At 49.4% G+C, this 16,531-nt stretch overlaps 1 protein-coding gene across 1 annotated transcript in view; it reads left to right on the top strand.

The window, feature by feature from the left end:
- EIF3L (eukaryotic translation initiation factor 3 subunit L) overlaps positions 1 to 16,531 on the top strand; it is a 78,378-nt gene that overhangs the window by 20,614 nt on the left and 41,233 nt on the right. The window contains exons 5-7 of the mRNA XM_029590136.1: positions 9,867 to 9,928; positions 12,806 to 12,875; positions 14,164 to 14,237. Coding sequence (XP_029445996.1) covers positions 9,867 to 9,928; positions 12,806 to 12,875; positions 14,164 to 14,237 — 206 coding nt within the window. The remainder of the gene's footprint in view (positions 1 to 9,866; positions 9,929 to 12,805; positions 12,876 to 14,163; positions 14,238 to 16,531) is intronic.

The following is a 16,531-nucleotide window of genomic DNA, read 5'->3' on the forward strand; positions in this document are numbered from 1 at the left end:
ATCTTTAAAAAAAAAACCCAAAAAACAAAACAGGCAAAGGGCTGATACCCAGAAGCAGGCTCGGCACAGGCGCTGCATACAGGTTGGTTATTTTTTCTTTTTCCCGGCTTTGCTTTTGCGACCAGCTCCGGGGGGGGGGTGGTCTTTCTTCGGGATGCCCGTTGGACCGGCTCCTGCTCACTGCTCTGCATGTGGAGAGACTGCCTCGCACCTCTCATTCAGGGGTGTGTTCGCATTGCCTCCCCGCCGGGGAGAGCTTGCAAACGCTGCGCCAGGATATTCTGGCAGGACCCGCGGTGCAGTTAAATGTCCTGCTTCACGTCTGTGCGAGGCCGATCCGTTCCCTGTCAGCGCGGGAATGGCGGCCATTTTGAAGACTTTCGCCAACGCTCAAAGCAGAGTGGTTGGGGGAGGGGATCTCCCGCTGCTGCTCTCCCCTGCGGCAACCCTTAGTCCAGGGGACTCTGGGAACAATTTGTCGGACCTCTCTGACGACATGCCCCTCCCCCTGGGGGGGGAGGTGCCGACAATGGCCTCTTTTTAATTCAGACTTTGTGCTCCTCATGCACAAAGCGTTTGTAGCTATTTTGTATCAGCAGGGGCCTCCTCTTCCTCAGGGACCCGTGCTGGGCCCCCTCTGAAGGTTCCCAGGCGCCAGGAACCCCAGGGTTCTATGTCCCGGAAAGATGAGCCATCTTCTTCGCAGCAGGCTGCCGTCACGGTTGCTACGCCCCCGGACGGTACACCAGCCCCCCTTCTTGGGGTGGACTTGGATGAGGATCCGGAGAAGCCCGTGAGTCTGGATGGCGATGACCCGAAAGTAGTCCGTCTCTTTCATAGGAAGGAGCTGGAGCCCCTATGTGTGTTGCGAGCTTGGCCTCGTCCTCCCCCAGGCGGATCCAGCTCCGGACGCGGTGGATCCAGTTCTGGCTGGATTGCGGGGTGCGACCAGAACTTTCCCACTCCATCAGATGCTGCAACAACTTATGGCCCGGGCATGGGATGCTCCAGAGGTGGGTCTCAGAGTGGGTCGAGCCATGGACAAGTTATACCCTCTACCAGAAGAGATTGTGGAACTTTTGAAAGTTCCCAAAGTGGATGCCGCGGTGTCCGCAGTCACAAAGAGGACCACTATCCCGGTGGCGGGTGCGGAAGCACTGAAGGACCTCCAAGGCCGGAAGTTGGAGGTACTCCTGAAAAGGATTTTTAAGGTCTGTGCCCTTGGCAACCAGGCAGCCGTCTGCAGTAGCTATATGCTTCGGGCAAGCCTAAGGTGGGTGCTGCAGCTGCTGAGTGCACAAGATCTCCCACTGCAAGAGGCGGCACAAGCCGAGCGCCTGGAGGCGGTGGTAGCTTATTGGGCGGATACCCTATATGATTTGCTTCATACTTCCTCAAGAACCATGGCCTCAGCAGTTTCTGCATGGCGACTCCTCTGGTTGTGAAATTGGGCAGCGGATGTTTCATCTAAGGCAGATTGTCCGTTAGACCCTCCACAGGCTGCAATCCCTAAGGGCTATTGTTCCCGGTCCCGAGGAAGAGAGGGAACGGGACACTATTCCATCTACTTTGTGGTGCCAAAGAAGGACGGTTCCTTTCAGCCCATTCTGGATCTCAAGGGAATGAACAAGACTCTCAAGGTACCCCACTTCCGAATGAAGACCCTACGCTCTGTCATTGTGGCGGTGCGCAGTGGTGAGTTCCTGGCCTCGTTAGACCTGCCAGAAGATTATCTGCATATCGGAATCCGCAAGGAACATCAGAAGTTTCTTCGTTTCCTAATCCTTGGCAGACACTTTCAGTTCTGTGCCCTACCTTTTTGGTCTAGCGACGGCACCGCATACATTGACCAAAGTCATGATGGTGGTGGCAGCGGCTCTCCGCAGGGAGGGGATGTTGGTTCACCGTTACCTGGACGATTGGCTCATCCGAGCGAAGTCTGAGGATCTCTGCAAACAGGCGGCACAAAGGGTTCTGGACAGGCTGACATAACTTGGTTGGGTTGTCAATTATGCCAAAAATTATCTTTCCTAGTGTGTAGCAGATGGACTCAGGACCAATGGGTATAGTGTACTCCTGCTAGCAGTTGGAGACGGATCAGATTTCAATCTGACGTCAGCCCCAAGTACATATACCCCTGCAGGAAGTGCAGCTCTTCAGTATTTTCCGTCTCCATAGCAGTTAGGGACTATCTGCACGCTCTCAAGCGTTAGATCAAATTTAAAGAAGAAAACCCAAAATTGAAAGAAGAAATCCTACCTGAAGACGAGCCCCCGTTCTCCTGCGGTGATACCCTCGGGTCCCTCCCCCAGTTGAGATTCCCAAGGTGATTTCCGTGGTCCCTCGGAGGTGAGCCTCAGTCCGGCGGCCGAATCGCAGCGAAGACCTAGCCCCCGATCCTTTGGGCGTGGCTGAGAGGCAGCGGGTGCACCCTCGAGCGCGGCGGTGAAGGTATTTGCCCTCTTCCCCTGTAGCCGGAGACCGCCCGGGACGAAACTGGGATCGGTCTGCTTGGACGGCAGTGCTGCAAGCAGGCGGGCCCAGCGTTCCGGGGCCGTGTCAGACGGGGACTAGAGAGGCCTGCCAGCAGAGGACGCGGATTTATTTCTCACAGGGGATGGGGAGGATAGGCCAATTTTTGACGCGCCGGCCTGCGCCTGCTTTCAGCGAGGCTATTTTTGGCACACTCGAATCTCCTCTCCTCTGCTGCTTCTCCCACGTGCCTTCAGTTTTAGCGCGGCAGCACCTCTGGCAGCCTTCAGGCCACATGGGCCAGCCATTTTGGCACTGATTTTTTTTTTTTTCCTCGGGGGCTTCATGACGACGGCTTGCAAAGCCTATGGAGTGTGGTCTGCCTACCTAAACTCCCTCTCCCTTTGCACTTCTTGTTCTCTGGGAGGAGAGGGATCCTCCTCTAGGCCTCAGAAGCCCAGGAAGGCTTCTGGGTCCCCGGGCTGGGGCAGGGCCCAAGGTGAAGGTCTCCTTGCCTGAGACTTCCGAAGGGGCTATGGACTACAACACTCCAACTGATGGGGTTGCTGATGGCCCCCCCCCCCCCTTCTGCGGTCCAGGGTATCGAGCAGGGGGATGAAGTGGGCTCTACCTCGAGTTCCAGTGATTCTGAGAGGGTACCTCTGGGCCCTGGGGGGTTTTCGCCCAAATTCATTCTCCTGCTGCATAAGGCTTTCTTGGCTAATAAGGCAGCCAAGCGTAGACCCAGGGAGACAGGCTTGGTTTCCTCAAAGAGGCCTTGTCGCTCCTCGGGGGTCTCCCTGAAGATACGGGGGCCTTGTCCTGGCTGTCCAGAGGTAAATAGGGAAGACGGGATGGACTCTGAAGATCCGCAGGGGGAGGGAGACTCCTCTCCGGTAGTGGACCCAGATGAGCCAGAAGGGGATCTCGCCCCCGGTCCGGTCGCCAGTAAAGACAATTAGACCCCTCCTTGAAGGTGCCGAGCCTGCCGGAGACGACCCCCGGATGGTCCCCCTATTTAAGAGAGGAGGAGTTAATCTGGTCTTGGATGGTCTCAGAGGTCTGCTGAGCACTTTCCCTATTCCAAAAAAGATTCAAAAGCTGATTAGCTGGGAGTGGGATACCTCAGAGTTGGGCTTAAAAGTAGGGAGGGCGATATTTCAGAGGCAAGATGGCGGCAGAGACACGGAGCTGAACGCCGGTTGTCAGTCTTTTTTTCCTTGAATTACTTACTTTTACCGATATGCCTTCGAAAAGAAAGGGGAAGGTAAGGATCTTTCCGCCTGAGACCTTACCTTCCATGGGACAACTTGATATTATCCGTTTCATGCACCAGCTGGAACAAGTAGAGAGCACCGGTGAATCTGATGTGAGCCCCGGCGGGGGAGAGCAGGGGACTCCTGCAGACGAGGTTTCTCTCAGCCCGGTCAACAGACCACCCCCCGGCACAACGTGACCCTGATGGAGAGACTTCCCGGTCGCAGGTCGATGACGCGGCCAGTGCGACTGTGGAGGTGGAAGTCGACCCAGGAAACATGCCGACAACGAGGGAGTCCCCCCGGACAGGAACGGAAGGTTCTGCAGGAGTGGGAGCCTCGGCGACCTCGACCCAGGAAGTTGGCCTCTGAGAGAGAACCGAGGGAGCTTCGGTGGACCGAGGTCAGTACCAAACATCTATTGGCATGGGTGACGAGGCCCCGGTTTTTCCAACTAGGCCAGAGGCTGTGACACTTGAGTCACTATGGGACCTGGTGGCAGGACAAGGACAGGCTATGAAAAGACTAGAACAAAAAATGGATTCCCTGAACTATAATTTTCAACAAAAAATATTAGGAATTCAGGAACAGGCTATGGAGACTTCGAATAAGGTTACAGAGACTGAAAATAAAATTAAATCTCTGCAAGCTGTTAATGTAGCGGTAATTAAAGAACAGATGGCCTGCTCCAAACGTTTAGAAATTCTGGAAAATAACATCAGGCATTTGAATTTACGAATTATGAACTTTCCCCAAGTTGCTGGAGAAATTCCTTTTACCACATTGAAGAGACTCTTCAGAGAAGGACTTGAATTCACAGAAGAGAATATGCCATCTATAAATTTCTGTAGATTCCTTAATAATAGTAATAGACCCTCTGCTGCAGGGCCCCCACCAACAGCTATTCCATTAAATTTAACCAGCTTTTTAGAAAACACCGATATGGATGTAATAGATAGAAAAACATTGCTTGTCGAGTTTATTTCTGTGCATGACCTAAATAATGTGATGCGTAATTTCTTTAGAAAATTTCCTTTAATTTTTCATGGTCAAGCAGTAAGAATATATCCGCACCTAGCACCTATGACACAAATAAGGCAGAGAGAATTTCTATCTTTAAGACAAGATGTTATTTCTCTAGGTTTTGCATTCACACTTCGTTACCCATGTAAGTGTATTATCAAGAAAGGGGATGACTGTTTTATATTTTTTCAGTTAGAACAACTTCGTCAATTCATAGATGCCCATAGACCAACCACTTCTTCCCCGGTCAATTAAGAATAGGGTCATAATAATGATGATCCAGTTAAACACTCTATGTTAAGGCCACTGATCATATAAAAATTTCTAGATAATCTCTCACTTAGATTTCACTTGCCTCCCTATATTTTTCATGGTTTGAAACATATTTAAGTTGTCATCGGTAGAGAATTAAAATGATTCATGAAGTTTAAACATTTTTCGAATATAAGGAAAAGAGATATTATGTGTTATTTTTCCCTTATTATTATTCCTCTTAAAATAGCAGTTGCTGTTTATATCTTATGTAAGACTACACAGATGTATTTTTCTTTTATTTGTATATTTGCAAATGCAATAAATAAAGAATTAAAAAAAAAAAAGTGGGGAGGGCAATGATGAAGTTCTATCCCTGTTGGAGGAGCATTTGGACCGCCTTAAGACTCCTAAGGTGGATACAGCAGCCTCAGCAGTTACCAAGAAGACCACGATTCCGGTGGCAGGAGCTACTGCTCTGAAGGATGCGCAGGATCGCAAGCTGGAGATTCAACTCAAACGAATGTTCAAGATCTCCGCGTTGGGTCTCTCTGCTGCGGTTTGCGCTAGTATGATGCAACGTGCCTGTCTGTTGGATCCAGAAGCCTCAGGATCCAGCGGCTTTGGGAGTACTCTTCTGTTCAGGCAGCCTGTCTGGAGGCATGGGTGGCCTATGTGGCGGACGCTTTTTATGATTTGGTGCACACAGTGGCATGCAGTATGCTTTCAGCAGTGGCAGCAAGGTGCCTTTTGTGGCTGCGCAACTGGGCGGCAGACATGTGGTCCAAGTCCCAGTTATGTCACCTTCCTTTTAAAGGGAAGCTTCTCTTAGGGGAGGATCTGGATCAACTTATGAAGTCCTTGGAAGAGACTAAAGGCAATAAATTGCCAGAAGACAGGAAGAATGTTCAGAGGTCTTTCTCTGGTTGCTTTCGTTTTTGGGAGTCGAGGCGTTTTCGCTCTAGAAGAGGAGCGGCTTCCTCAGGATCTAAGCAGCCGGCCGCCAGCAGTCCTTTCGACCCTCTGGACGACCCTCCAGGGGTGGCTCTGGCCAGGGGGCTGGAGGCTGTAAGCCAACAAAATGAGATCTGGCTCAACCACTCCTCTCCAGTAGCGGTCGGGGGCTGCTTGTCCCTTTATTACACGGAGTGGGTGAAGATTACGTCTGATCAGTGGGTGCTTGAGATGATCAGGGATGGCTGTGCCTTGGAGTTTTCTCGTCCTCTCAAAGAAGCCTTTCTGGAGTTGCGCTGTGTTTCCAGCAGCAAGCAGGTGGCCGTGGAAGGAACCCTTCAGAGATTATTAAGCCTGGAGGCTATTCTCCTGGTGCCAAAGAACGAGGAAAGTCAAGGACGGTACTTAGTCTACTTTGTGGATCAAAAGAAGGAGGGCACCTTTCGTCCCATCTTGGTTCTCCAGAAGGTGAACAGGAGCTTGAAGGTCCCATGTTTCCGGATGGAGACACTACGCACAGTGATCGCAGTAATCTGCAAGGGGGAAATTTCTGGTGTTGTTGGATCTCACCGAGACCTACTTGCACATCCTTATACAGCAGGGACATCGGAAGTTTCTGTGGTTCAAGTTGCTGGGGCAGCACTTCCAGTTCCGGGCTCTTCCAGTTGGGCTCACCATGGCTCTGCGGACCTTCACCAAGGTGATGGTGGTGGTAGCGGCGGCCTTAAGGAAGGGGGGTGCTGGTGCACCCGTACATTGACAATTGGCTCATTCAGTGCAAGACACAGGAGGAGTGTGTTTGAGCAGTGGACCACATTCTCCAGACATTATGCTCTCTGGTTGGGTGATCAACCTGGCGAAGAGTCAGCTGACACTGTCTCAATATCTGGAGTACCTGGGGACCCTATTCAATACCCGGTCCAACTGGATGTTCCTGACGTTGTACAGGTTGACCAAGTTGCATCGGCAAGTCGATCGGCTGTTAAATCTCCAGGTTCTGAAGGTCTGGGATTACTTAAGGACCTAGGCTCTATGGCCTCAACGTTGGAGCTGGTCCCTATGGGCTTTTGCCCACATGCGTCCTCTACAGAGATTCCTGTTGTCCCGCTGGGATCCAATGTCGGAGCAATACCATCTTCCGCTGCCGCTAGGGAAGGAAGCCAGAACCTGTCTGTCGTGGTGCCTATCCCAGTCCCATTTGGCGAAGAGAGTTAATTTTGAAATCCCCGATTGGGTGGTGGTGACCATGGATGCAAGTCTCAGGGGCTGGAGAGCGGTGTGCCTGGGTCGTTCGGCTCAGGGACTTTGGTCACCGGAGGAGAAGTCCTGGTCCATCAATCGATTGGAGACAAGGGCCATACGCAGAGCCTTGGAAGAATTTCTGGTGCTGGTGCAAGGTCACATGGTTTGGGTTTGCTCGGACAATGCAACTACGGTGGCGTACATAAACCGTCAATGTGGCACCAGGAGTCAAGCAGTGGCTCGGGAAGCTCAATTGCTGTTTGCATGGGTGGAACTACACCTAGAAGGGATCGCAGCATCCCATGTCGCCAGAGTAGACAATGTGCAAGCAGATTTCCTCAGCCATCAGCAGATGGATCCAGGGGAGTTGGAGCTGTCCATAGAAGCCTGGAACCTCATTTGTGTCCGGCGGGGGGGGGGGGGGTCCCCTCAACTGGACATGGCGACGCAGCTCAGTGCAAAGATGACTTGGTTCTTCAGTCGCAGGCAAGATGTCAGTTCAGTGGGCCTCGACGCTCTGGTGTGCCCGTGGCAGAGGGGGATCCTTTTTTGTCTTCCCACCATGGCCCCTTATAGGGCGTGTGCTGCAGCGCATTGAGACCCATCCTAGCTCTGTGGTTCTGGTGGTTCCCGAGTGGCCGGCGGCATCCTTGGTTCATGGATCTGGTTCATCTGGCTGTGGACAGACCCCTTCGACTAGCTCACCTGCGGGGGTTATTGCGTCTAGGCCCCATCATTTTGGATTGGGAGGATCACTTTTGTCTCGTGGCCTGGCTTTTGAGAGGCGGCGGTTGCGACTGAAGGGCTATTTGGAGTCAGTCATTGCTACCCTTCTTCAGGCCAGGCGGCCGGTGACTTCCATGGCGTATGTCCAAGTTTGGAAGGTGTTTGAGACCTAGTGTGTTCAACCACAGGTAAATCCACTGTTGTCCTCTGTTCCGCATATTTTGTCCTTTCTACAGCAGGGCTTGTCAAAGGGTTTGGCTTATAGTTCACTGAGAGTTCAAGTGTCAGTCCTCGGTTGTCTTAGGGATAAGGTTCAGGGCAGGCTGTTGGCCTCTCATCCTGATGTAGTCCCTTTTCTGAAAGGGGTAAAGCATTTGAAGCCTCCATTCCCGAATGTGTATCCTAACTGGAATCTCAATCTGGTGTTGCTGGTCCTCCATGAGGCCCCCTTTGAGTCAAACCTCTTTAAAGGTTCTTACCTTGAAGACTGTCTTTTTAGTTGCCATTTGCTCGGCTAGGTGGATTTCTGAATTACAGGCCCTTTCTTACCATGATCCATTCCTGCGGATCTCCTCCAACAAGGTTTCTTTATGGACGGTGCCTTCATTCCTTCCTAAGGTGGTTTCTGCTTTTCATGTGAATCAGATGGTGGAGTTGCTGGGGTTTCCAGTCTGGGCCCGAGATTCCTTTATGGGTAGAGATCTCCATTCAGATGTTAAATGATTTCTTCGGGGGGGGGGGGGGAGGTGGGCTTCGAATTTGCATCCTCCAGTGTGAAAGCTCTGCTTAATCTGGTGTTTACAGGGATGTGTGCAGCTCCATTTGAACCACCAACAGGGGCAACTTTGAAGGACTTGACTTTTAAGGTGGTTTTTCTGAGGGCTTTTTGTTCAGTCAGGAGAATTTCGAAGCTCCAGGCTTTATCGTGTCTTTTTTTGGCAGATTTCAGATTTGGAGGTGTCGTTTTGCAAGCTGCCTTCCTTTCTGCCAGAGGTGGTTTCGGCATTCCATCTTAGTCAGACTGAAGAACTTCAGCTTCATGTGAGAGAATTAAGCTCTTGGATGTAAGGCGTGCTTTCTTGGGGTATCTGAAAATCACTATTTATTTTCGTAGATCTGATCAATTTTTTATTCTGTGGAGTGGTCCAAAGGAGGAGTGTAAGGCTTCTAATGCTTCCATTGCACGGTGGCTTAAGGAGGCAATGTGGTTGATTTATATATATCTCAGGGTAGTCCTGTGACTGAGGGCTTAAGGGCTTACTCGAGGCGTTCTCAGGTGACCTCTTGAGCCGAATTATAGGTGGCGTCTCTGCAGGAGATTTGCACAGCGGCTACTTGGAAGTCGTTACACACTTTTGCCAGACATCTCTTGGATGTCGGGGCTCTGTCTTCCATGTGCTTTGGTGAGAGTATACTTCAAGAACTCAGTTGGGTCGTGAACATGGACAAGAGCAGCCTCAACCCCTCCCAGTCCTTGGAGTACATGGGAGTCCGGTTCGACACCAAGCAGGACAAGGTCTTACTCCTTCCCTCGTGGATAAGGAAGCTGATGTGCCAAGTGCATCAGTTGACTAACACAATGCGCCCCAGGGTGTGCAGCTGCAAAGTGTGAGATATCACATTGTAAGCAAAAGAATCCACTTATTATAACTGCTTTATATAAGAGGCTATGGGGAGTATATCAAATGGAACTGATAACTGCCTTGAGCAGAAAATGTTACTTCCTATGTTCAAGTTTCGGACAAAGATCACAGTGGAACTTTCTTGGAAAGTTGTGGGAGAGCTTAGGAAGGTGGGAAGAATTTATTGAAATGTGTGAACTTATCTGTTGGCTTTGAGATGTGGATGTTAGTTTGAAAAACAATAAAAAGAAAAAAAAAAAGAAGTAATTTAAAAACAGATCTCCTTGTTAACACTGTTTGCACTGCTGCTGTCTTGCAGATGCTGTGTTCCTGATCCTCTACAAGGAGCTGTATTACAGACATGTCTATGCTAAAGTCAGCGTAAGCAGAGCAACTTCTCTCATTACCCATGCTTGAATTTCCATCTAAGACCAAGTCCCTGGTCTTGTACAATTCTGTGGCAAGGGTCGCAAAATCTTGCCTTTGCCTCAGACTTATTCGGTCCCCCACAGAATTGTAGAAGACCAGAGGCGAGTTAAGGTGGGAATGTAGTGGCCGGCCAGCACATTTGAAACTCCTCCTCCCCCTTCACAGTTTAACTTTCCTCCCCATCGCATTGTGATTGGACTTGTACTAGGAGGAGAGTGACACCTCTAACTGCATACTCTTCTTTTGCTGGCTTCTGGTGCCAGCTGTTCAGTGTGGAGGAGGGCAGTAGTAAGGAGAAGATGGGAAGATTAGTGAGGGGGGAGAGAATGGTATGTGAAATAGAAGAGGCTGTGTGCATGATTTGGCACCTGGGATTGGAGGATGAGGCAGCATCTGAATCAAGGAGTACAAAGGAGAGAGAGAAAACCAGAGATAGGATTGCAAACAGAACAGTGCCAGAACTGTGGGAGAAATGCATCCCTGCCCACATCCCCAGAACCTCTCTCCTGTCTTCCCCCATCCCCTGATGCCAGAACCCTCATCCCCAATCCTCCCTCTACCTTCATTCTTCTCCCTTTCCCCTCTCTTCCCTCCCTCTCATTTCCATTCCTCTCTTTCCCTATTCTTCCTTCTCTTCTCCTGTCCCCATCCTTGAGATCTTCTCTTCCCTTCTTTCTCTCATCTTTGAGATCCTTCACCATAAACCACCAAAAGAACATTATAAATTATACAGACACAAGCTTGTTGGATAATATTTTTCTTCTTATGCAAAGCATTACTTTATATGCTTATAAGAACATAACATAAGATATGCCATACTGGGTCAGACCAAGGGTCCATCAAGCCCAGCATCCTGTTTCCAACAGAGGCCAAAACCAGGCCACAAGAACCTGGCAATAGAGATGTGCATAGTTTTGAAATATCGTTTCGGGCTTTGTTTTCGGTGAACTGCAGGAAACTTCGTGTTTCCTGCGGTTTGGGTTTTTTTCCTCAATGGGTCCCCAATTTTGGGGTTAGTGCGTGCTAATGGGAGTTAGCGCGTACTAACCCGAAATATAAGTTTTTCCGAAATTTCGGAAAAATTCTTTTTGGGTTTTGTTGCCCCCAAACCATGCTGAATTAGACAATTTAGTTGAAATTGTCTAATTCGGCAAAAACGAATGCACATCTCTACCGAGCAAGTACCCAAACATTAAATGACTCGATCCGAAGCTACTAATCCTTACTGCTTAATAGCAGTTCCCTGTATGTACCCGGATCAGTCCAGATGCCTGGGCTCTTACATCCCTGCCAGCAGGAGGAGACAGAGAAAAAAAAACTTGCCTGACCCTGCTACATAAAACCTAGGGCCACCTGCAGTTCCTCAGTATTTTCTCTGTCTCTAACAAATGGCACAGGGTGCTCTCCTGCAGTTCTGCAGGGTTTTTTTCTTTAATGCTTTTCTTTTGAGCCTTCCTCCTGGGGGGTTTTGTTTTTTCCTTTGGATTCCTGGTGGGTCCTACCCTGTCCGGTAGAGGCAGACGGGCCAGGGGTTGTTCCTTTTTGTGAGTCCGTCTCGTCCAGATCCCTCCCTCATGAGGCCGCCCAGGCGGCTGCAGGCTCTCCAGGGATTTTTTCGTTACCTTATGGCTGAGACTACCTGTTTCTTTTAATCAGGTTTTTAGCTCTCAGTGTATTTTTTCATAAAGTTTAAAAAAAAAAAAAATCAAAGGCTGTTTTTTTTTCCTGGCAGGTGGCAGCACAGCTCTGAGGGCGACGTCATTGCCCTTTGCCCTTACTATGTCACAGGGGCTACTGCCGCCCTGTGACCGCCATTGGTCGACCCCAGTGACATAGTGAGTGCAAAGGGCCGTCAGCGCCATTTTGACTACTGGCAGCCGACAGCCCAAGTCCAGGAGATCGCTCCCAGACCACTCCTGGACCCCCGCTGGACCACCAGGGACTTTTGGCAGGTCTTGGGAGGGTCAGGAGGGTGGGGGGTTGTAGTAAATTCATTTTGGAGGTCTTGGGAGGCGTCAGGAGGGTGGGGGATTTTGTTAGATTTTTACTTTTTTATTAAAGATTTGTCTGCGCGCCAGATGCAGTCATCAAAAGAGCCATATCTGGCTCCTGACCCCTGCATTAAACCATGTCTTCAGAATGGCTGCAGGATTTCAGAAACTTTGCAACAGAAATGTCTCTTATTGCAGAATATACTCTCAGTAACTGCAGGAAACCAAGGGCTTTGGCTAAGACTCATGCAGTGCTCTCTTTGTATTCAGATGTGCATTACACATTGAAACAATAAGAGTGGACAGGTCTGGTGGGGATGTGGAACATTACAGCAGACATGTATTAGGGTCCTGGAGGAAAAGGTGTGACCTGGGCATGTGTTACTCAAACATCTTTTATTGGTAGAGGATCGAAACCAGCACATTTAAAGAGAGCTGTAATTCATAAGTACACACAACACTCATCTTCTTTTCAGTCGATATTTTAGGCTTGCATCACTATTTAGCCTGCTTCCCTAGAATCCTTTGAGAGCAGCCTCGTAGCAAGAGTGTCTCCTGTTGCTCTATGCATCATGTGAGGTAATAAGTGGCATGTTTCTAAGCATGCTGCTGTCAGGAGTTCAAGAGAACTGTAGGATATCAGATAAAGAATGATGTTAACAGTAAAATGAAAGAAGAGCATGGGTATAGAACATCGGGAGAGATTTTAGAATGTATGACACCAGGGGGACATTTAGAGCATCCAGTGAGTTCTGGGGATAGGGGAGAGAAATGTCTACTTTTTTTTTTTTTTTTTTTTTTTTTTTTTTAATTGTCACTTCTGTGTGTTTTGTTGTAGGGGGGACCTACTCTGGAGCAGCGATTTGAATCTTACTATAACTACTGCAACCTCTTCAACTACATCCTGAGTGAGTTGCCTTCAGTGCTCTGGAGAAACTGCCGCCGAGCATGGACCCGGCCTAGTATGGCACTGAGGCACTTGCCATGTAGCTTCTTTGTGCCACTCAGCCCAAGTGTGGCTGCTCTACTTGTCACACCTGTTCAGTCTCCTAATATAGAATAACTTTTCTTCCTACTACAAGATAAAATGACTTCTGAAGCTGAAGAGGTGTTCTCCATGCTCGTGACGTGTCTCAGAAGGGAACACAGCTTGCACTTCATGAGTTCTTTTTGTGCAGTGTGCATGAAAAAGTCATATAGAGGGACCAGGAGAATACCCGGGGTTGGTTCTTGAGTCTTACTTCCGCATTCTAGGACAGCCTGGGATACTGCAGAGGCACCGTTCACAGCCCCTGAAGAGGGGGGGGGGATTGGCGGGGAGAGGAGTCTCCACTATTGCTCATAGTTATCACCTAGTGGGCAGACTTAAGGTCTGCACTAGGAGAAACTGTGGTTTGTGGCTCCTGGCCAAGGACCATTACTGCAATGACTGGGCCAAGTTTGATGGATATAAAATAGGGGGAGAAATCCTGAATAGTAGCAAATAAAGGCTTAAAGTGCCAGAGGCCAGTTTGGTTTGAGCCTGAAGCCCAAAGGAGCAAGCGGAAACTGCCAGGCCAAAAAAAAGTACAAGACCCTCCATGTGGAATTAATAGAGCATATTTTTTGGGAATTCGCACACTTGGGACCCACACAGGCCTGTGGAGCTGATTTAAAAAAAAAAGTTTGAGTCCTTATATCATTCCCCCCCCCCACCCCCCCCAAATACATCCTGAAAATCTAGTGTGCATAGAACAAAAAAACACAAAAGTTATTAGGGGTCCAGACACAGGCATACAGTGATTTTATAAGCCTTTCTTTTCTTCAGACAATGGTCTAAAAAGTCATATAGAGTTAGTAAACCAAGCAGATTCAGTCCCTGAGTTGGTTTTGCACAGCAGGAGGGTAAATGCTTGAAGGTCACAAAAGAGCTGCCCCGAGTGTTGCATCGTCCCTAAATGTCTGTACAGAGGCCAGCATATAGGTAGTCTTGCCTTGCCCACAGAAACCCATGGAAAACGTTCAAAGAATGGTTTGTATTCAGAAGAGTCACCATGAATCAGTTCAGCTCTTACTCCAGCCTCAAATAACACTCGCATACACTAACTCTGTGGCCCCAGTACTTCTGGTGAGATTTGCTGAGAAAACATTTAGAGCTGTTGATGGTATGGGCCTGATCTCTGGGAGTTGAAAGTGTAACCTCTCTCCCTCTCACAGATGCAGATGGCCCAGCTCCCTTGGAACTTCCCAACCAGTGGCTTTGGGATATCATCGATGAATTCATTTACCAGGTATGGCACTCCCTGCTTGGTTGCTGGAAATAATACCAGTTTTGCTGTCTTGAACCTGACAGGTGTGGCTGTATTTAAAAAAAAAACCAAAAAATCCTGGTGTTTAAAGAAAACAGGGCTATTGAAATGGAGAAATTACCTAATAATTTAGTTTTCCTTAGTGTAGACCAGGGGTCAGGAACCTATGGCTCGGGAGCCAGATATGGCTCTTTTGATGGCTGCATCTGGCTCGCAGACAAATCTTTAATAAAAAAGTAAAAATCTAACAAAATCCCCCACCCTCCTGACGCCCCCCCCCCCCAAGACCTCCAAAATTAATTTACTACAACCCCCACCCTCCTGACCCCCCCAAGACCTGCCAAAAGTCCCTGGTGGTCCAGCGGGGGTCCAGGAGCGGTCCGGGAGCGATCTCCTGGACTTGGGCTGTCGGCTGCCAGTAGTCAAAATGGCGCCGATGGCCCTTTGCCCTCACTATGTCACTGGGGTAGACCAAGGGTGGCGGTAGCCCCTGTGACATAGTAAGGGCAAAGGGCCGTCGGCTGCCAGTAATCAAAATGGCGTCGACGGCCCTTTGCCCTTACTATGTCACAGGGGCTACCACCGCCATTGGTCGACCCCAGTGACATAGTGAGGGCAAAGGGCCGTCGGCGCCATTTTGACTACTGGCAGCCGACAGCCCAAGTTCAGGAGATTGCTCCCGGACCCCCGCTGCACCACCAGGGACTTTTGGCAGGTCTTGGGGGGGGTCAGGAGGGTGGGGGTTGTAGTAAATTAATTTTGGAGGTCTTGGGGGGCATCAGGAGGGTGGGGGGTTTTGTTAGATTTTTACTTTTTTATTAAAGATTTGTCTGTGAGCCCTGGACCCCCGCTGGATCAGCAGGGACTTTTGGCAGGTCTTGGGGGGGGGGGGGGGGTTGTAGTAAATTAATTTGGCAGGTCATGGGGGCGTCAGGAGAGTAGGGGGTTGTAGTAAGTATGGCTCTCACGGAATTATATTTTAAAATATGTGGCGTTCATGGCTCTCTCAGCCAAAAAGGTTCCCGACCCCTGGTGTAGACAGATGGACTCAGGACCAATGAGTTATACTCCCCTGCCAGCAGATGGAGACTGAGTCAGATTTCAAAGCTGATGTCACCCTACATACACCCCTGCAGTGACCTCAGCCCTCCAGTATTCTCTTCAAAAGCCACTGTGGACCTACTAGTGAAAAAACTTGATTAAAAATATGATTAATAATATGCTTAAAAACGGATAACCGCAACTGTACTCAATCAATCATAAAAACTGAACACCAGTAAGAATATAGATGCCCTGATCTAGGACTGGATGAAGACTTACCTGTAATCTCTTGGATTCGATATGCACTCCACGGGTGAATCCTTGACACCATTCTTGAGCAGCTGAGGGCGGGATGCTGAATCACTGGGATTCTTAAAAAAACCAAAAGGAAACCCCTTGGAGGAAGCTTCAAAAGGAAAAATGAGCTGTAAAAAAAATTAGCCCACTGCAGGATTCACACCCTCTGCCATCTGCTGGAGACAGAGAAATACTGAGGAATTGCTGTGGGCACTGGGGGTTATGATGCAGTGTCAGCGAAGCTTTTCTCTGTCTCCATCTGCTGGCAGGGGGGAATGAACCCAGGAGTCTGGACTGAGCCGGGTACGTACATGGAAACAAAATTATCAGGTATTTTCTCCATTTCCTAGCGTGTAGCCAGATGGACTCAGGACCATTGGGATGTATAAAAGCTACTCCTGATCGGGGTGGGAGGCTGCCCGCGGTCCGGTTAACACCACCCTTGCAAAGGCTGCATCCTCTTGGGCCTGTACACCCAGGTGATAGAACCTGGAGAAGGTGTGCAAGGACCACCATGTTGCCGCTCAGCAGATATTGACGGGAGACAGCAGTCTAAACTCCGCCCTTGAGATTGCCTGAATCCTAGTGGAATGAGCTTTAACCTGAGAAAGTAATGGCTTTCCTGCCTCCACATAGGTTCCCGTGACCACCTTCTTAATCCAGCAAAGCTGGTTCTCCCTGCTTCCACCGTGAAGGACAAACAGGCGATCCGTCTTTTGAACCGTTTCTGAAACTTCCGGATACCGCACCAAAAGTCTACTGACATTCAAATGACAGAGGAGGCAGCATTTTTCTGCATCCTTGTGCTTATCTAGGGATGTCAACAAAATGGACTGATTCAAATGAAACTCCAAGACTACCTTGGGCAAGAAGGATGGAACGGTACGAATCTGTAACGTTCCTGGAGTTATCCAGAGGAACGGTCACCAGCATGACAA

Source organism: Rhinatrema bivittatum, chromosome 2 (genome assembly GCF_901001135.1).
Source record: "Rhinatrema bivittatum chromosome 2, aRhiBiv1.1, whole genome shotgun sequence".
NCBI classification, from domain to species: Eukaryota; Metazoa; Chordata; class Amphibia; order Gymnophiona; family Rhinatrematidae; genus Rhinatrema; species Rhinatrema bivittatum.